General features: G+C 46.6%; 1 protein-coding gene across 1 annotated transcript in view; it reads right to left on the bottom strand.

Annotated features, from left to right (window-relative positions):
* ADAM12 (ADAM metallopeptidase domain 12) overlaps nucleotides 1-21,691 on the bottom strand; it is a gene marked incomplete at both ends in the record, with an annotated part of 329,128 nt that overhangs the window by 12,283 nt on the left and 295,154 nt on the right. The window contains 4 exons of the mRNA XM_080694881.1: nucleotides 14,326-14,499; nucleotides 17,509-17,617; nucleotides 18,114-18,249; nucleotides 21,024-21,132. Coding sequence (XP_080551007.1) covers nucleotides 14,326-14,499; nucleotides 17,509-17,617; nucleotides 18,114-18,249; nucleotides 21,024-21,132 — 528 coding nt within the window. The remainder of the gene's footprint in view (nucleotides 1-14,325; nucleotides 14,500-17,508; nucleotides 17,618-18,113; nucleotides 18,250-21,023; nucleotides 21,133-21,691) is intronic.

Here is a 21,691-nt window from a genome sequence, read left to right on the forward strand (position 1 = left end):
ATTCTGAACAGCAAAGAAACAATTAACAGAGTGAAAAGATAGCCTATGAAATGAGAAGAAATCCTTTCCAGCTGTTCACCTGACAGATAAATATAAAAAACTAAACATAGAACTGCCACGCTATCTAGTTATACCACTCCTGGGTGTATATATTTTCAAATGAATCAAAGTCAGAATACTATAAGGGGTAACTGCATACCCATGGTTTTTTATTTGCAGAATTATTCACAGTAGCCAAGTTTTGGGATTATTTATACAAAGGTAAAGAAAATGTGGTGTATATATACAATGGAGTATTATTCAACCATAAAAAAGAATGAAATCATGTCATTTTCAGGAAAATAGATTGAATTAGAGATCATTCTGTTAACTGAGGTAAGCCAGACTCACAAAGACAAGCATCAGATGCTTCCTCTCATGTGTAGAATGTAGGGGAATAAAGGAGGGGGCATGAAAAGAAAGTAGAAGGGAGATGATTGGGTAAGGGAAGGAAGAACCAGGAAGTGGATATGATCATTTATGGTATATGTATGTATGACGTTGCCACGGTAATCCCATTATTCTGTGCCATTAGCATGCATCACTGATTATATCAATGATTTAAAAACACCTACGTTGAATTTCTCACGGCACTTATCACACTGAAATTAAGTCTCTGCAGCCACTGGAGCCCAGATAAAAAAAATGCGACAGTAGAGCCAAAGGCAGATGCCACAGGAGTCTGCAAACCACGCCTGCGTGGGGAATTTGCTGAGTGGGAACGAAAGGGAGATTGGGCTGGGGAAGCGCCACTGGGCGGGGAACAGCCTTCCAGGTGACTCTTCTGTACTCAATCTCAAACACAAATAGGCTGTGGGATGTAGACTAGAGCGCACGCCTTAGCGAGGGGCAAAGACCTGCCGGAGGAACATGGGCCCCGAGCAGTCCAACCAGATCCTGCACTCACTACCTCGTGAGTGGAGAGGAGGGGAGGGCTGACAGGAGGGTTGAGGTAGGAAAGCTCAGTGTGGGGTCACTGAGGAGCAAGTGTTAGCTGTTGCCGCTGCTGCTGCTGCTCCACAGCTGGGATTGACAGAGTGGATTTACTTCCAGAAGCACCAGGATCCTACTGACAAACTCAGGGCAATAAACTAAGGTCACAAATCCAGTGCCATTTCCTGTAAGAGAAAACTATGAACAAGATAGTGGCGTGTCATACAACAATGAATGGACACACTCCTCAAACTCAAAGACTTCAAGGACCGAATAGCTCATTACCAGGGGACTAGTTTTGCTGCTAAGTATAACTAAGCATCTAGTCTTGGCAGTGAAGATAACGTCAGGTTTGCATTGCAAGGCTGGAGATAAAGTGAGGCGTGCGCTACAGTCTATCACCATATATTTGAATTTATCATGGAAACCGAGAAAGATAATTAGGCTGGCTATTCATTCTGGTTTGCCTGGGATTGTTCCAACTTATGCTCCTGGTCCTGTTTAATTATTAATCATGTTCTCTCAGATGTATCCTCTGCTTTGGAGTATAAATGATATGGTTACCATGGCGTTAAGAGCCTAAATGGCTGAGATGCTGCTGATTGGAGGTGTTGACTCGAGGCCTGGGACGGCATAGCCCCATCTGCTCCCTCTCACCACGGCCCAGATAGGGTTCGGTTTGGGAAGGCAACACAAAACAGGTCACACGCAAAGATGGGGCCAGGTAGGATGCTGGTTTCCTGCCAGGCCTAACTGGGACAAGAGGGCTATGGAACGGCGGTGTTGGCCCAGGAAGATGGGTCCTTGATTTTCAGAAGTCAGGAGTGAAGACATGGTGGCATGAGGCCCCAGCTGACCTGGGGGTTGGGGTCGATGTGTTCACGCTTCTTTTTATATTTATTTATTTGTTTATTTGTTTATTTATTTACTTATTTATTTATTTATTTGCAGTACTGGGGATGGAACCCAGGGGCATTCTGCCTCCAAGCTACACCCCCCGCCCTATTTTTTATTCTTCATTCTGAAACAGGGTCTCACTGAGTTACAAAAAGGGCTTCACCATGTAGCAGCTGAGGCTGGCCGGGAGCCCCGATCCTCCTGTCTCAGCCTCCCGAAGGCTGGGGTGACAAGCCTGCACCCCCATGCCCGGCGTCCACGCTCCTTTTTGGTGTCACGTTTTGTGCTGCCTTTGTAAACCTTGGCTTTCTCAGAGGAATCCAGTCTGGCCATGGAGACCGGTCTGCAGGCAGCTGGAAGGACTGCAGGTGGCTTGCACTTGACGAGCACTCCTTCAATCTGCTTTCATTGTGAACTGGGAAGTGAGGAGCTAAAACCTTACTCCCCTTCTTTCTTAAACTCCTTCCAAATATTGGAGAAAAGTCCAGGTATGCTGTTGGCTTGTCCCAGTCCTCCACTCCAGGCTCTCATGCCACCAGTAGCCACATAGCTCAAAAATTTGTTTTGAGATTTGAAAACAAATATTTAAAAATGTCAACATGACCCCTTTGCCTCGACCACCATCCCAGGGAGGCCTCAACTGTTAACAACTTTCACTTGATAACCAGGAATGAACCGTCCTGTCATCCAGAGAAACCTCTGCAGGAAGAATGAACATTTATGCCAGGAAACCCCACAGATGCCACACAGGTCCCGGGTGCCATACACATGTCTCACCAGACACGCTCAGCATATCTCTGGCTAAAAAAATTGTGGAATAATGGTTATAGAGTGGAAGAATATAAATATTATAAACCACAACCGTGCATCGTGGAACTAACTGATGGTGGGAGGTGTGTCTTCCAAATCCTGAAGTGCAGCAGGCTGGGTTAGAGCGGTCCCTCACCCCATCCTTTTCTTTAAACCCAGTGCAATTACTGGATAAAATATATTTTTAATTTTTTAAAGACATCAGATAACTACAAGATACTAAGAGTTTCAGATACTCTCAGGCCAAAATCTAAGGGAAGGGCAAAGCTGGGGCAGATAAGTAGTCCATGGAAGTTGGGGCGCATCTACCAAATTGGGGAAAACTGAGGTTTTGCTTTGCTATCCTTTGACAGCAAGGAATAAAGAAATGAAAGGTCAGGCTCTGAGCAGAAACCAAATGGCCTATTCAAATGGGACATCATTCTCTCCCTGATTCCTTCCCAATAAAGCTGGGCTGTGCACAGGAGACCTCAGGTTGAGTTTCCTAGAAGAAAATGCATACTACTATATCCCTCAAAGACTGCAAGGAGAATTCCCTTGGCGCTGGGCAGATCATCCTAGGAAAATAAACCTGGAGCCATTAATTGTTCTCGAGGTCTTGAAGCCACAGCACATCTTGTGGGTGGTTCAGTGGTCAAGTCACCAGGACATTTGAAGTGGTCACAAACTGCCACCCTCCTGGCCACCCGGCAGAGGCTGGCAAGCCCACTCGGGAGGGAGGTGACCTCCCAACACCTTCATCCTATACCTCATGGGTAATCCCCCCACCCAAATGAGGTTGTGGTAAAAAGTAACACACACACACACACACACACACACACACACACACAACAGCGAGGACCCACGCGTGAACAGCATCAGAAACTTCAGCAGCAGATTTTGTAATTAGTGGAACAAATTTTCCTATCATGCTTAACAAAAAGATAAGCTAGCGTATTCTGATTAGAGTAAAAGAAAAAGCTTAGAAACAAAAATATAAGTATAGTCATATAAAGCTAAGCACAGTTTGATATTGTTTAGGTAAATCTAAAAATATTATATATTATTCATGGATACATAATTATATAAAAATATTCAAAAGGCTCTGTAAAAATTAGCACCAAGTTTTTGACAGGGATTGAATGGGGGGTTAAAATAGAAAATCATAGCGACTTTATAATCTTTTGATTTTCCTTTTTTTATATATCTGAAATTTAAATAGATATAGAAAAATATTCCAATGGTTATTTCTGTTTAATATAAATGTGGGTAAAGTTTAGATCCTTTTTTCTTTCCTATATTTTAATATTTAAAAAGCTAGCAAAGAAATAAAAATAATTTCAATTTCTACACCAAATAGAAAAACAAAAGAGAAAATGTAGACTATTTTAAAAATATAAAATTCAATCTGGGTGTGGTGGCACACACTTATATTTCCTATAAGTGTGAGACAGGAGGATCCAGGTTTTTGACCAGCCTCAGCTACTTAGTGAGGCCTTCCACAATTTAGTGGGGCCTTATTTCAAACTAAAGAAATAAAAAATAGGGCTGGGGGTGTAGCTCGGAGGTAGAATGCCCCTGGGTTCCATTCCCAGCACCACACACCCACAAAATTAAAAATATAAAATTTAGTACAAGTTAGAACCGATAAACACAGGTAAAGTAGTATTTAGAGGGAAATTCTTGGACTCAAACGCTTCTATTCAGAAACAATATTTCATGGATTAAAATAAAAAAACCATTTAATGTAATAAGTTAGACAAACAAAGGAAACTTAAGGAAATGGTACAGATAAAAGCCTAAAATAATTAGAAAAATTATAGAATTATGAACTACCGTGTATCAAAGCTTTCTTATGTATATGCTTCCTACTAATGTAAGATATTTCCATTTAACTAACACAAAGTAAATAAGGTACGTTCATTGTCATTTTGAACCTGTGGTGGTGGTGGGGAATCAAAGGACCCCCCCATGGTCTAAAGTAGCTGAAGGAGCTGGGCGTGGTGGTGCACGCTTGTAATCCCCGCGCTTGGGAGGCTGAGAGAGGAGGGTCGCACAGGTTTGAAGCCAGCCTCAGCTACTGAGTGAGGCTCTCAGCAACTTAGTGAGACCCTGTTTCCAAATAAAGTATAAAATAGGTCTGGGAGTGTAGCCCAGAGGTAGAAAGCCCCTGGGTAAATAAAATAAAATAAAATTATAAAATGAAAATAGCAGAAGGAAGCTAGTACAACTAAACCCTTGACCTGGCTCTTTGAGGGCTCAGTGCAGTTGAGAAACCAGATAAACGTAACAAGGAAACTGTGATCCACAATGGCCAGAGACACACAAATGCAATAGCTGGTGTTGAGATTTTTATTTAGTCATCTAGAAAAAAAGCCAGATCCCTACTTTATTTTATACACAATGCTATATAGCAAATGAGCGGGTATTTATGTGTGAAAAGAGCTCATGATTGTAAAAGAAACCGAAAATGCTTGTAGTACGTGGTGGTAAAATATGGAAAAGGTGACAGGACAGTTTATGAAAAAGCAAGAGAAAACAGCCAATGGATCTTAGTCTTGTACCCAGATGTTCCTTTTTCCTTACAGAAAGAACAATGTAGATGCCATTTCTTTAACTCTTCGGATTGGCAAGGAAAAATATCATGGGTGAAGGGCTGAGGGAGAGGAATGGGGCAGCTCCTCGGGAGGCATGGCTCCCTGATCTACCCAGGTTCCGAGGCTCGTGCTCTATGTGCGGCAACTGGGCCTTTGGGGATTTTCCCTACTGTCACCCTGGGTGGAAGTAGAAATCCTTGACAAAGGCCCTTGGTGCCATCGTGGGGAACAGGTTAAGTCAGTCACGCCCATGTTGCTAACGAATTACTATGCAGTCAGGGAAAAGAACGACGTGCATAGCATAGAACAGGCGTCAAGTAAGCAGAGTAGGAATAGGTATGCAATGTGTTGCCATGTGAACTCAAACCGAGGACGTGAGAAGAAATGTGGACGGCAAGTTGACAGGTATGGGGGTTGGGTTGGCAAAATTCCCCTCTGTTCTTCTCTCCCATTGCAAGTGTTTGTAAATTTCCATAATATCTCTATATCTCTGCAGAGAGACAGGAGAGGGAAGAGAAGAGGGGATGGAGAGAGAGAGAGAGAGAGAGAGAGAGAGAGAGAGAGAGAGAGAGAGAGAGAGATTTTCCTGTGTTCCATATTGTTTCTGCAGAAGCCTAGTCCCAGTGATTGCTTCTGGGAAGGGAGCCTGGTGACAGGTGTGAGGGAGACTAATTGTTCTCTGCATAACCCCTTATACTGCGGAGATAATTAATTATAGACATACATTACCTATTAACGCACGCAAAGGGTAGGCTACCAGGCACCGGGTTTTCATGTGCAATCTGCGTGTTTATAGTTACAGAAATAAGCAGAAAACAAACGCCCCTTTGAATGTTGTAATCACTTGGACGGCTTTCCCAGCAATTTTATGTTCTCCCAAGTTCTTTCGGGAGTGGGTGTTCCCACTGTAGCACATACCTTTAAAGATGGCTGATGGGGTTGTCACGTGAACAATTAGAGTTTGACATGAAGCCAAGGAAAGTTTGGGTCAAGTTTCTGAAGTGCTGGGCAGGGAGCAAGAAGAGATGAGCAGGAGTCCAAGACCCCAGCAGCTTCATTTGAGAGTGACGGGGCACTAGATTCAGTTTTCTTTAATCCGTGACTCATTATATGCGATGGCCCCATAGAGCAGGGCTGGTACCTGACAAGACTCCATTTTCACTCTGAAATGCACATCTGTGTATTTCCTATGGGTCCACTGTGTTCAGCCCTGGTGGGCCTTCTGGATGGCAGATCAGGCGTCCGGCATTCTCGGGCAGTAGGGTGGACGGGGCCTCGTGGCACTGCAGAAGGCTCAGGGCAGGGGTGGCAGTTCACTGTGAGGTTGAGCCTACACTTTCAAAGTGCTCTCTGGTGCACTGAATTCAGCCTGCTATGAGTGGGGCGTGGACCTGCTGACCTGTGTGGTTGGCTGAGGCCTGCAGAGACTGGGAATGTGGTGACTAGGCGCCTGCTCATCAGAAATGCCCAGACGCAATGAGGGAAGGAAATCCATTCATCAATCTGTTCTCCCAGGGAAGTTGGATGAACTATGAAGACCTGATCTATAGGAGGGCCTCCATTCCCTCAGGCAAACCACAGCTTATGACAGAGAAGAGGTGCTGGAGAGCCGCCTCCAGGGCCTGGCCTCTGCTTCCAACTCTCCTTCACACCTGGGACGCTCTCAACACCATCCACAAAGCCCTTCCACCACGCAGCCTGAGCTACCTGTCCACCTGTTCTATCATCCAGGAGACCCTCCGGGGCCATTCATCTCCTGCACGCTTAAGCCCCTTCCATTGAGGAAAAAAAGGATGGGTAGCGCACCACGGCTATCACTGGTAAAGAACAGTTAGGTATCCTAATGCTTTGTTGGGGTATGAATGTGTGCAGGCCAAATTAATTTGAACCTGACTGACCTAAAAATCACAGTTCGCCAGGAGCCTTGGCGCACACTTGTAATCCCCGCACTTGGGAGGCTGAGATAGGAGGATCGCGCAGTTTCAAAGCCAGCCTCAGCTGGCTTGAGACCCTGTTTCCAAATAAAAAATATAAAATAGGTCTGGAGTGTAGCTCAGAGGTAGAAGGCCCCTGGGTTCCATCTCTAGTACCACCAAAAAAAAAAAAAAAAAAAAAAAGGCCGGGCGTGGTGGCGCACGCTTGTAATCCCAGCGCGCTTGGGAGGCTGAGACAAGAGGATCGAGCTGGTTCGGAGCCAGCCTCGCTGGCTTACGAGACCCTGTTTCCAAATTAAAAAAAAAAAAAAAGGTCTGGGAGTGTATCCCAGAGGTAGAAGGGCTTCCAGGAACCCCAGTACCACCAAAAAAAAAAAAAAAAAAAAAAAAAAAAAATTAACAGTTCAATTTTTTTCTGTTCACATTAAGGGGAGGGGGATTTAGATCTCCTTATGATACTCTGTCTCCCTGCCCCCACCTCCTGTGGCTGCCTAGGCAAAGCTGTATGGTTCTGCAGCCTCCACAGAGGTGGAGCCTGCCCCACACTGGCTGGTCTTGTTTTACACGCTGTTATACACCAGCTACAATGCAGACCCAGGTGGGCGCTGATTAAGAGAAGTGTGTGTCTAATCAAATGCTGAGCTAAAATCCCCCCCTACAGGAAGCGCTGAATGAGAAGACACCACAGATGTCCTGGGTGGGGCTCCTGCTAATGTGATGGTTCTGATGATGGGATGGGCATTCCAGTTCAGACAGGAATGATGGCGCCCCACCTGGTTTTGAGCAGAAGCAGAGGGAGCTGGGGGCCCCTTGGTACAGAATGGAGGCTCTGCAGAGGCCAGCAGGTCACCTTGCTTCTTGTGACAAAACAGGGAGGGGCGCCTGCAGGTGCTGAGGCGGAGGTAGTGGGAGCACCGTACGCATGGTGTTTCCACCAGAGTTCTTCCTCCCATCCACCCATCGCTGCACATCGCTGTGAGTCTGCAGGTGGCGAGAGGCTTGAGCCTGGCTCTCCTGCTGCCTCACGGATGCACAAAGGGCCTCGCTGTGCCCTGACCTCCTCTGTCAGGTGAGGCTCATGACAGCACCTCCTCTGCCAGGGCGCATCAGCGGGGAAGACGCCTGCCGGCCACTTGGTTCTGTAGGACCAGATGTGCGCTCAATGATGCTCAGTGAGTTTGCTATTGTATAACAATTCAAAACACAATTTAGAAGCTTCTTCTATCAAAACAACAGCCCCCACACACATAGATACCATTTGGTTACAAGCACAAAAGCAGAAAGGAATCCTGCCATTGCTGTTTTGTGGAGATTTCTGCAGTGTGGACTTGTTGGGCCAGATATAGGGTTGGTAAATTTTCTCATGGGCCTATAAGATTTCTCAGGAAAATACTTTGAATTAGTAAAAATCAGTCTTTCTGAAAGAATTAGATTGTCCTTTATTTCTTATTTTTCTTCTAAAGATGTTAATCTGCGCCAGGTATCCAGTACTAGGGAGGTTGAGACAGGAGGAGTGTAGGTTCCAGGCCAGCCTCAACTACTTAGTGAGATTCCCCAAGAAATCAGACCCTCTGTCAAAATGAATAATAATAATAAAAGATGCTGGGGTGTAACTCAGAGGTGGAATGTTCCTGAGTTCAATCCCCAGTAGCAAGAAAAAAATAATAGAAAAAAAGTAGAAATAGAAAACAACCCGTCTCAGCCATTTAGTTTGGTCTACAGTTCACTGCCAAGGCACCATGTGCCTTCCAAGTGATGGAGGAAAACCACTTCCTAACATTTTGCAGGGAAGCAGGGGATCAACTACTTGACCCTGTGTCCCATTGAATGTGAGCGCACACCAGCAGGTGTAGTTCAAAGGTGGTTCTACGGGGTGAATGTCGAGGAAGCGGGTGGGCAAGCGCGAGGTGACACCCGAGGGTCCCTGCCGCTCAGGACGCCTGTGTCCCCTGACGGTGCCTCTTGGGTGCCTCCGGCTCAAGCACAGTTGAGTCTGACAACAGAGAATTGCATTTAGATCTGCTGCTGCTTGGCACGGCCTTGCCTAGACGTCATTTTCTGCGCAATGCAACATTTACTTCTTAGCTGCGACAATGAGCATGTTTTTGTTTAAAGTTTAAAGGAATCAATTGACCCAATTAATCAGAGTAGATTGCATAGGGATTTTAGTTTGGTGCGTCCCAGAAACCTAATGAGACCCCTCTGAAGGCCTCGTCCCTTCCCCTCCCCGCTTCTGTAGGAATACAGTTATGTACCCTGGGGGTTGGCAGTTAGGAGTACCCCTTATGTGGCCTTGAATCGTCTAGTCTTTTCTGGGAGGAGGGCGGTCACACTTATTTTTCTTAAATTTAAGCTTAGCAATCTGAGCTCCTTTCTGGTAGAACATTCGGTCTGTGTCCAGTGCTTTCTGAGGATCCTGGGTGGCCTGTCTGTCCCTCTGTGCCCGCCTCCCAGAAGTTCAGTGACCCTGCCCATGGGCTTCGCCTGCACGCCCCAACCACTCCAGAGAACACTGGCTTGCTGCGACCCACAGACTCTGCCCAAGGGCTTGGGATGTAGAGAGTCAGTGTGCAGATGAGGAAGATGGAAAAACCCAGCCACCTGTCCTTCCTCTTAGAGTCCCCGCCTGCCCTGTGTTTCAGGGACGCTCTCCCTCTCGGCTCCCAGAGCAGTCCCAAGGTCCCCCTGACTTCCCAAAGCCAAGCGAGTGGACGGCTTGGAGGCCTGAAAGCAAGAGGGGCCTCCTTCCCTCTCATGCTGGGCTCTCGCAATCCCTGCTATCCCCGTCCTGGCCCCAGTGACTTGGGGTCTAAAGCTTCTGCTGCTCCACCCTTCCCAGCAAAGCCCCTTTCAGAATTCTGCTTAACATACCTGCTTTTTCTTTGCCCTTGTATTCTCTCCATTTTATGTGTATAACTCTCTTTATTTAAAAAAAAAAAAACAGAGTAAAATTGACTTCTTAAGCCTCATGACTTAAAAGGAGTCTCTCATAAACACCCTCAGGTGCGCCCTTAGCTCCGCCTGTAACTTCCTTTTTGTACTGGGGAGGGAACCTAGGCATTCTACCTCTGAGCTATATCTGCATTTTATTTTTTATTTTGAAACAGAATCATTTTAAGTTGCCGAGGGTCTTGCTAAGTTGCTGAGGCTGGCCTGGAACCTGCGAACCTCTTAGCTCAGTCCTCTCAAGTAGTGGTATTAGAGGTGTGCGCCACTGCATCGGGCTGTAATTTTCCATTTTTCTTTCTTCTTCTTCCCTTCCTAGAGCTGACGCGTGCTCTTCCCAGAAGCGGTTGGTGCTTCCCAAGCGGCTTGCCCTCTGCAAATGCACACTGACTTGCCTTATCTCCCCGGTTTAAATGCCTGTTCCTGATGGATTACAAATCTAATATGCAAGTCAGGGTGGGGGAACATCCGACGGGAAGCACAGAGGAAATATCCTAGCACACGCAGGTGATCAGACGCCCTCTCGCCTCTCTTTCCTTTCCTCTCTCTATTCCTCTCTCCGGCCCACTTTGCCATTCCCACCCTGGCTGTGTTTCAGCAGAGCTTGGCAGTAGCCAGTCAACAGCGAGATGAAGACATGGAATTATTTCCTCTCAAATAGCTGACAGGCTGAAAAAGAAATTAGAGCTTGTTTCCTCTATCGAGACTAAGGAGCCAGGATGAGGAGCTTGAATTCCAAGGTCATTTTACCATGAAGGAAACGGTACTTTGGAAAGGTATGTCTGTGGATAAGAAAATCAGTTGATTCAACTGTCCTTGATTTTTTAAAAATCAAACAGAACATTTTATAGAAGAAGACATGTTTTCTATTAAGGACTCATTCACCCTTTAAATGAAAAGTTGACCAATCCAGTGTTTGTGATGGTGTTTTCTTTCCTTCCAGAATGTGTGCATGGTAAATTTGGGCAAATGAAGCAGGGTCGGCCGTGTGGCTGTGTGTGCGTCGTGTTGTGTCGGGCAGGACATGGGGTATTGCAAAGTGGTAAAGTGTCAGTGGATTCCACGAACGCTGCCAAACAAGAGCCACCGCCACACGTTCTCCTGCATGGAGTTAACCTCAGGGCTCTCTGTGTGATGAGAGAGAAATCATGCACTTAATCTATATCACATGTCTCCACGTGTCTCGGAAAGGTGCCAGGCGACACCAGCCTGGAGTGGGAAATGTGGATTTCTCTGCGAGCAGCGGCTGAGGGGTGACATTTCCTTAGCTTCATTAAACAGAACGCGTGCCTTTTGGGGCTCTGCTTTAAAGGAAATCTTGAAAGAGTTACTTCTGTGGACATTTTCTGCTGTGGGAGAGAAGATGTCAGCGTGCAAGAATAGCTTTCTTGTGATCCTGTGGTCGGTGAGAGGCAGTCCCAGTTTGATACAATGAACAGGTGAGTTGCTTAAAGGGAGGAATAAAAAAAGATCGGTATGAGGAAATCCACAGAGTAGGCACATTTGGCCCTGTGGTACCTGAAATATGTGTGCGAAATGCTGAGTGTTGGAGTATTTTTTGAGGGCCTATAGCTTTCATCAGATTCTCAAAGAAGTCCACAGTGAAGGGTGTGCTCACTGCCTGGCTCCAACGCCAGTCCAAGAAAGCTTAGAAAAACAAAGGGAACAGAACCGTCGACAGCCAACTGAATCAACAGAAGAAATGAGACGTGGATCTAAACTGACACTGAAATGGGAGAGGGCTTCACAAGCAAGAAGGAACGGGAGAATTCACAAAAGGAAAGATTAATAAATGCAGTGTTTAAAACCAAAGGTCTTCTTATGACAAAAATCAAAACTATAATAAGTTATATAATATTTTAAATAGAAAATCTTATAATTCAGGAAGAAAAACTCTACCTCGCAAGTAGAATAAAAAGGGACAAAGGACAGGAAGAGACAGTGCACAGACAGTGCACGCGGTCAGTGGTCGTGGTCCTGGGTCATGGTAGCGAAGTCACTTGTCTTTGGTGAAGTCAAACAAAGAGCTTGCAGTTGGGCCCCGAAGAGCTCGTGCATCAAGGTTCAGAGTTGATGTCGTTAAATCATGAGGCTCAGAGTCTCATCCCTGGGTAGATCTGTTGCGATGGATTTACTGGGTGATGATTTAGACAGGTGGCCATGTTGACTGAGACATGGCCCAAGTGGGAATTTTTACAGCAGAGAAACAGAGAAATAAGTTAGGGCTTTTTTTTTTTTTAATGAGCCAGTTTACTGTAATACCAATGGTTATTAGATATACATAAAGCAATATGAGTAAGGCAGTAACCAAAGAAATACAAAAATAAATAAAGTCCAGCCAAGATGGAATAAGAATATGCCACCCTATTCCTCCAACTAATTATAATAGAAAACTTCTGGAAAGAATTTGTAAAGCAATGGATAGAAGACTCTGAAAGTTGAGAAAGAACGTAGACTGCCCAGTGACTCCGAGGCTCTATCTGCCTTCCTTGGAGAAAAACTGTGGGCAGAACTTTCAGTGGATTTAGCATCACTGTGGAAGCCAGAAGGAATGAGAATAACATCCTTTCAAGTACCAGAAAAGAGTCAACTCATAATTCTATATTCAGTGGAAATGCTCTTCACTAATAAAACTGAAATAAAAGACATGCTCAGATGAATGGGAACTGAAAAATGGTCATGAACAGACTTGGTTAAAAGGCAAAGAAAAAAATTCAGGCTGAAAGAAAATGATACAAAGAAATTTGGAATGTCAAGAGTGAAGAATAAATGGAAAGGGTAAATATGTTTGGCTGCAAGCAAAAATTACAACATCTGAAGTGGTTCTTAATGTACAGAAAGGTAAAATTTAACACATCTATGTCACAAAGAAAGGAGATAAAGGGACCTAAGAGCTGGTAGTTTATACATTCCACCTGAGGTGAAAAATATTGCTACTAGTAGAATATGATAAATAATAATCTTTAGACCAAGTGACTTTGTTCCTCAAGGACATGTAGCAATGTTTGGAGACACAATTACAAGGGTTATTACCGTCTAGTTGGTAGAGGTCAGAGGCTGCTAAAATTCTCATAATGGACACAAAATTCCCACACAACAAAAAGTTATTCAGCCCCAAATGTCAAAACACTGAGGTTGAGAAGCCCTGTCCTAGAGCAGTAATACATGAAACTACACAAAAACATATATTCAGGGAAATAAAAAATGTTCAACTAAGTCACAGGAGAGGGAGCGCAATGAAACAAAACCTAGAAGGAACAAATAAAATATTGAAATGATCGACTAAATTCTAATAAATAATTGCAATAAATGTAAACGGTGTAAATATATATACTTAAAGCTAGTGACTATCAGAATGGATGAAAAAATATATGACCCAATTACATGTCATCTACAGGGAATTCTTTTCAAATGTAATGCCATAGGTATGTTAAGAGTAAAGGGTAGAGAAATTCATACTTTGTACACACTAACGTAAAGAAAACTAACGTGGATACATCAATGTCAGAATGACCAGAGCTAAAGAGAGGCAATTCATAGATGACAGGAACCTTACAATTCACCAAGATGACACAGGAACCTACTTATGTATGTCACAAATAACAGAGCGCTTCAATAAGTCGGGAGCAAACAACTGGTGGACTCAAGAGGACACAAGTATAGTTGAAGACTTTGATGCTCTCTCTCAGTAACTGGACAAACTATCAGACACAAAAGAATGAAGCCATATACCAAATTGGCAAAACTTTGAAATGTTTTATATTTTATACTATCCAAATATAAATATTTTATACTAAATATTTTTTAATATTATTTATTTAATATTTAATATAAAATATATTAAATATTTTATACTAGCCAAGTCCTGGGTAGAGAGACAATAATAATTTGAGAATACAAATGTATCTAATTATTATGAAAAAAGATTGAACCTTATATTATGAGGCTTTAAATGGCCAGATTGTTTTTCAACCCAATATTTCACTTATAAGACTCTGTCCTAAAGGAATTTAAAGGCCCAACATTTGTCAATCCAAATCTTCATAACAGAGCTGTTCACAATAGCAAAAATTAGATATCCAAATATGCTCACCAACTGGCACTGAAAAGTTCAGTGATTTGCCCAAGTTCACACATGAGAAGAAAACAGAGCCCAGATATGGCCCACCTAGTGAGCTCCGGAGGCATACCTGGGCCTGCTGGAGCACAGGGTTGGCTGGCAGGGGTCTGGCAGGGCCGCCAGGTGCCCTCGGGGCCTGGTGGAGGGGTGGGAGCACTCGCCGAGGTGAGTGGGGCTGAGGGGCGGCCAGGGCGGTGAAGGGTCTGCTGATGTCAACATTTGAACACTGCAGCAGTCTTCTGTCCTGTGGGCCGAAGAGCCATGAGGTAGTGAGTTAAAGAATATTAGGAATCCCAAAGACAAAGCAGTGTTCACGGTTTGCTATGACTGAGGGTGGAGGAGGTGGGGCACTGGAAAGAAATCCAGATGTCTATAAGAAGGACTCTGTTTTTATGTATTTATACATCAAAACTCTAACACTCTAACAGATCTGGAAGAGAGGATTAGATGATCTTTTTGTTTGTGTTTTTGTTATTTTCTTTTTGGTGGTACTGGGGTTCCTGGAAGCCCCTCTACCTCCAGGCTATACTCCCAGGCCTATTTTATATTTTTTTTTATTTGGAAACAGGGTCTCTTAAGACAGTGCGGCTGGCTTCGAACCTGCGTGATCCTCCTGTCTCTGCCTCCCAAGCACAGGGATTACAAGCGTGCGCCACCACGCTCGGCTTTTTTTTTTTTTTTTTTTTTTTTTTTGGTATGTGTGTGGTAGTAAGGATTGAACCCAGGGGCATTCTACCTCTGAGCTACACACCCAGACATATTTATTTTTTATTTTTATTTTTTATTTTTTAAGATTTAAAGAAGTTTATTAAAAAGATAGAAATACAGAAGATAGGTACAGCTCCATACCAGACTGGCATGGAGGGGTGACTCGAATGAATACACCCGACCTATTTTTATTTTGAAACAGGGTCTCACTAAGTTGCCCAGGGCCTTGCTACATTGCTGAGGCTGGCTCAGCCTCCCAAGTACTGGGATTACAAACATGTACCACATGCCCAGTTTTGAACAGGGATATTTTTATTTAGATTTTTTTTTTTTTTTTTTTTGGTGGTACTGGGGTTCCTGGAAGCCCTTCTACCTCCGGGCTACACTCCCAGACCTATTTTATACTTTTTATTTGGAAACAGGGTCTCTTAAGCCAGGGCGGCTGACTTCGAACCTGCGTGATCCTCCTGTCTCTGCCTCCCAAGCGTGGGGATTGTGCGCCACCACGCCCAGCCCTTTATTTAGATTTTAAAAATCTGGTTTAATTAACACATAGGTGAGGACATAGTAAGGACGAGGCACAGACTCAGATTGCAAAGGAATTAATTAGCAAGGAGGTGTGAAGACAGGGCACAGCCCAGCGCTTGGGAGGCTGACCGTGAACTAAGGGCATAGAGTCCAGCCCTGAGGAAGCTGGCTTGGGCTTGCATCTGGAGACCTCGCCCCACAGTCTCTGGCTGTTCAGAGACACATCAGAAGAGAGGCAGCAGAGCTTGTACCTCACCCCCACTCCTTTCTCCCTCTTCCTTTCTCTCTTTAAAAACAGCTTTGGGTGAATTCATTCGAGACACCCCTCATGCCATTCCTGAATGGCATGGGGCTGTAACTGTCTTCTGTATTTCTATCTTTTTAATAAGCTCCTTTAAATCTTAAAAAAATAAAAACAGCTTTATTGGGGTATTTATAGACAATTCCTGCACATTTTTTAATGTGCACAACTTGGCACTTTTGACCTACATTTACACCACGAAGCTGAAGCTCTTAGAACCAGACATCGGTGGGCACATCCCTCACCCAAAGGGTTTCCTGGTCACCCTTTCCTCCCTCACCACCATCCCCTGTGCTTGGCAAGCACTGACCTACTCTCTGTCATCATAAATTAGCTTTTAATTTTTAGAGTTGCATATAAGTAGGATTGTAGAGTGTGTACTCTTGTTTTGTTTTGCCTCTTGTTACGGTTTGGATTAAAAAAATGTCCCCTGCACCCCCAGCCCTGGAGGCTGCCATGGTCAGAGCTGAGCCCGGGGGTGTGGTGGGTCCTGCCCAGCTGCAGCCTCGGGCTCTAACCCCCTCCCCTCTCTGACCTTTTGCTTTCTTTCTCTGCTCCCTGCCATCATTCCCTAAGGACCTGCAGCCCTGGCTCCTGCTTGGCAGCTGGCATAAAATGGAATGAATATATAGCTAGATCCATAGATCCTTCAGCAAATAATTCTTCCTTCCTTTGAGCCGTCCACGCCAGGTGTTGGGGTCACAGTGGTGTGGATGCTGACTGAAGCACTTTGTTTGCTCCGAGTAATTATTTTGAGATCCACCTTCTCTGGATGTAGACCAGTGGTTGGTGCCTTCCTATTGCTCAGCATAATTCTACTGTGTAAATACCATCGTTTGTTTATGCATTTGCTGTGGATGAACACTGGGTCATGTCACACTTTTGGCTTTAAAAAATCAAGCTATGCTTTCGGCTCTCAGAGAGGAAGCGGTCCATACCCATGGCCCCAGGTCTGGAGGTGAGGGGTGTAGGGTTGGTCAGGAATGAGGAACGGACCCCCACATTCTACTCTTTAGATCAAGGGAGATAAAAGTCAACTGTCTGCTGAATGTGTAATAATGCTTTTTCCCAGTTATTTCTCATTTCTTGACATCTTGTTCCCTGTTGTGATCTGGATTCTTTTTTTTGAACGAGTTCGCTATTCAAAAATTCTTTTGGATACATTAACAAAGAAACCTAGTGGGGAAAAAAAAACTAAATATAGGAGTGAACTCTGGTAGCAATTCCCCGGGGTAGCAGGAGAATTAGAGGCTGTAGGGCATCATGAGGTGCTCTGGACTAAGAATCCATCTATTTGAAAAGATGGGGTGGACAGGGCTTCTATAGCTCTGAGCTGGAGCAAAATGGACAGAACTGAGAAATTCTCTAGGCAGGCCTCAGAAGCTCACCCAAACCCAGTGGGCGGCCTTTGGAAGCCATAAGAGGGTCCCAGGAACCTGCTTGGGCTGCACACCTGGTGGGTTCTGTAGGAATGTCCCATCCCAGGTGATTGGAGGGATCGTGAGTTACAATGCCCCACCATATCATGTGGGGCACATGGACTGCCCAGCAGTCCCTAATGGGGCTTCTACCGGGTCTCTGTGGGCCTCTCCAGGCCTAAGCCATCGCAGGGACCCTGACTCAGCACGCACTCACTGGATGGAAGGCAGGGCCTTGGAGTTTCACAGAATGCCATTTTGATTCAATCTTGTATCTTTGTGCATGGCCCACACTTACCTTTGGTGTGTTGGCATGTGGCAGTCTACTCGGCAGGCCTTTCCCGAGGTGGGTGAGGTGAGCCTGACCAGGCCGGGAGCCCCTGGGAGCCCGGGAAGGGCCCACGCACCTGCAACACATAATCCCAAAGGTGTCTCCCTTCTCCCTGGCTCTGTCCTTTATATGTTGCTCAGAGACACTCATAATATATTTTACTTATTTTAGCTTAGTGCGATAAACATGAAAAGAAAAAAATTATCTGACACTCTTGCCAGATTAAAGGACACATATTGATTCCCTCCTTCTTCCCTCCCCCAGAGTTACTGTTCTGTCCAATGAGGTCTCGCAGCCCACAGAAACACAGCCTTGTGATACCTGGGGGATGTTTTGCACGAAGCTGGCACTTCAGCAATGATGACCTTCAGCATGTTGGACCACAAGCCATCCCCGTGGATGAAGACACATTAGTGTCCCCATGTCTTATAAAAACTATGAATGCAAGGGGGGAGGGGAGTTCACTATCCAGAAAGTCCGAGCCTTTCTTTCCTAAGGATGTGAGGTGGAAGCATCTTGCTGCATTTTCCAACCATCATTTCTTGAAATGCAAGAGCCTGAACCCAGGGTACCTTAGCTTCTCAATGGTGCTTTTCCTGTTGGCAAACAGTAGTCGTATGAGGGTCTTCCTTTTGAGATAAACCACAAATCCAGCCGTGAGGAGGCACAGGATGGTCAGCAGGATTCCGACCGTCAAGCCTTGGTTATCTAAAATAAAACACATGCGCCCCCCAGGAGGAGGCGTTCTCGTGAGCCAGGAGGTTATCAAACCGTGACATTTAGGGAAGAGCAGACTTTGGAGAAATGAAGGGAGTGTGTGGCTGAAAGGTGACTAATAGGTTCGTCTTAGTTCTGAGGTCGACTTTGAGGTTCAGTCTTCGCTGGCCGTCACTCATCTGCGATGACTCTAGAACTTGCAACATAGGAATCCGTCCTGGTGGGCTGGACCACGGCGGGACGGACAGCCTCCCAAACATGGCGACAGCAGAGTGAAATCCTGGTGGCCAAGAGAGCCGCAGGGAACCTCCACTGTAGTCCCACGGGAGCCAGCGGCGCCCAGGCTAAGGTGGCCCCACCCTCCTCACGGATGTGCCGAGTCCTGGCCTCCCCATCCTTTAGAGTTGCAGGCAGCTTCAGCCTGCTGCGTACTTTTTTAGAAGACTTTTTATTTCTGGACATTTCAAATTGGATAGTAGAAAAAGAAAAATCAGAGTCTAAATGAAATCTCTCTGGGATTTGTTTCGATAAGTTAGGGACAAAAATAATAGCCTTTGGCAGAAAACCCCTTCCTCTGGGAGGATGCTATTTATTTTCTCTATGAAAACTTTTTTGTGTAATTTATTTATTTTTTGTGTGTGGCACTGGAAATCGAATGCAGGAGCATTTTATCTTTCAGCTACACTCCAACTCTGTTTAATTTGTTTTTGTTTGTTTTGAAATGGGTCTTGATAGGTCGCTGAGAGTCTCACTAAATTGCTGAGGCTGGTCTCAAGCCTGTGATCCTTCTGTCTCAGTCTCCCAGGTACTGAGATCACAGGTGTGTGCCGCCTGTGATTGCCTGGCTTTTTGTGTAATTTTAGTTCCCTTGTTAGGACACTGAAGGGACCTTCCCAGGGCCTGGAAAGGAAGGGGAGGTGCTACCTTCAGGCCGGTTTCTGGCTGCAGCTACGGTTGGAGGCTATGTCTGGGGAGCCATGAAATGCTGGGAGTTAGAGCAGGGTGACTTGCCATTTCACCTGGACTGTGGATTCCTTGAGAGCAGGGATTTCAATTCATTTGTGTCTATTTTTCCACCAGCAGTGATCAGGGTGTGATCTGCATAGTAGGTGTGCAACAGCCTTTAGGGCTTCTGGTGACAGCCGTGATAATGATTCCACCTTCCCCGGCCCTCCTGCACCCCCGCTGCCCTCCACGCTCAGCCAGCTGCGGGGTCGAGCATCCTGTATCCAGCGCTCCCTGGTCCCTGTGTGAGGGAGGCGCTTACAGTGCACCGTCCTTGAGAAAATGATGGGAATGGTTGGGCTCTTCCGGGGTTCATTTTGAACCTTTTTACTTGGTGCAGTGGAGGGCAGGGTCCCTATGGGCTCCTCACCTTCACAGACACCCTTAACACCTGAGCACACTAGTCACATGTGCCCGTGTGGAAGAGAGAGGCCCACAGGGCTTGCTCCCTTCTCCAGGTCTTTGGGTGCCAAGGAAGCCCACCTGAGCAGAAATAGGAGGGGTGCCGAGGAGCTCTGTCCTAAACTGAAAAAACAAACCTTGCTATTTTTGTGCACTAAGCACTTGAAGTCCTCGCGGGGTGCTAAGTTGCAGCAGGGTCTCAGCTGCCAAGGCTGGGAGGCCGTGAAGGGCAGGGTATGGCAGCCTTCGCTCTTGCTTACCCCTGCAATGATGCTCCGTAAAGAAAGGGTGGGAACTTCTGGTCAAAGACTTTCTGATTCTTTCTCTACTTGTTTGAGGCCCGAGCCTAGAGCCTAAAAGACTGGTAACTGGAGTTCTCCAAGGACTGGCACTGAAGCTGGTCCACACGCAAGGCAAGGGGACTGTTGCCCTTTTCTCTGCTGCCTGTGCAGATGAGCCTGGTAGGCTGCTGTCCCCTCCGGAGCCCTGCAGAGCAGTGTTGTGTCTGTTGTCATGGAAACCATGGCAAAGCCACAGATCCAGTACTGCTAGTCGCAGCCAGCTTTGGGGACGCATGATCTCCTCTGTGACAGCACTGATCACCGTGGAAGTGCCACGGATGTGCCAAAGAGGCAGCAGGTCAGTGCCCACCTGCTCCTGCTCCCCAGCAGCGCCCCCTGCTGGCCCTCTGCAGAGAGCACAGAGAAAAGAGCCCCGCAGTCGGAGACCTTTTGAAAGGTCATCTGGGGAGAAAGGCGCTAAGGCTTCTGGCACAGCTGCCATCAGCGCTGCTTTGGGGACAGAAGCTAGCTGTGTGCCTTTGAGTGAGTTACTTCTCTTCTCTGCGCCTCAGGCCCTCTAGCTAATCGTACGCCTGCTGGAGAGTCGTGTAAGGAGCGGCGGCACACTGGGCAAAGGCCTTCACGTGACTTGCTGGTCTTCCGGAGGCTGCGGAGGCCTCTACCCTGGCGAAGAGGTGGCTGGCTCTCTAGTCACAGTTATGGAAGGTATCCAGCTTCACAGCTCTTGGCCCCAACACACAAAGGCTGGCCTGTACAAGGTCTTTTGATGTGATGATGACGTTCATACCCACTTGGCACCTCACCATAGACATCACCTTAGCTGAGAAAGCGCCGCAGACCAAGGAGCCGGCCAGCGCAGCCACTGAGCCTTAGTGAAGAAGGATCAGGTGAGAGCCAGGGGGCCTTTGGAAACAGGGGAGGCTCCGAGCTGCGCCAGAGCACAGGGGGCGTGGATCCTGCTTGTGTGGCTGCACCTGCACTCACACGGCAGGCCAGCCAGCCCTCCGGCTCTTCCCCACCCCCACGTCCCTCCCCAGGACCAGGGGCCTCACTGACCTGCCTGCCGGATGGGGCCGCTGTCCGTGCTCCCTCCAAAGCCGAACTTGTCACAGAAGGGAGGCGCCCAGTGGGCCTCACAGTGGCAGTTCTTCCTGTTGTTGCATACCTGGGGGGAGCGGGGACAAGGCACCGCAGTGTTAAGTGTCTGAGCCTCATCGGGTGCCTCAGTCAGAGCTGGAGCACTGTGCCAGATTCCCCGTCAGCACCTGTGAGGACCACCCAAGTAGCACTGCCCAGGTGAGGCTGGAGCAGGAACACCTGTGTTACAGCTTTGGCCAGAGGCTCAGGAGGCTGCTGACTCCGAGTCCCCTGCAGGCTGGAGCACTAAGGGAGGATTGCAGCAGGGCCCTAGTTCCTGATGCCCATGAAGGCCCATGGGTTTTTGCTAATGCCTCCTCTGTGCTGGCTCTGATTCCTCATTCCTGCAGTGCACACTTCCTTCCTGAAGTTTCTCAGGGCTGTTCCCCTGTTCCCTGCCATGCAGTGGGCAAACAGCAATGGACCCTTTTCATTGTGAAATCAAAGGATGGCTGAGACATGGCAGGACTTGGCACCGAGACGCCAGGAAGGGGGTGCCCTTTGCCATTGTTTGGCCCTGAGTGAGTGCCCCGGAGACCAGCATCCTCCATGGAGGGGCCCAGGACACCTGGTTACCCAGGGTTACT

The sequence above is a fragment of the Muscardinus avellanarius genome, assembly GCF_963383645.1.
Source record: "Muscardinus avellanarius genome assembly, chromosome: 4".
In the NCBI taxonomy this organism is placed as follows: Eukaryota; Metazoa; Chordata; class Mammalia; order Rodentia; family Gliridae; genus Muscardinus; species Muscardinus avellanarius.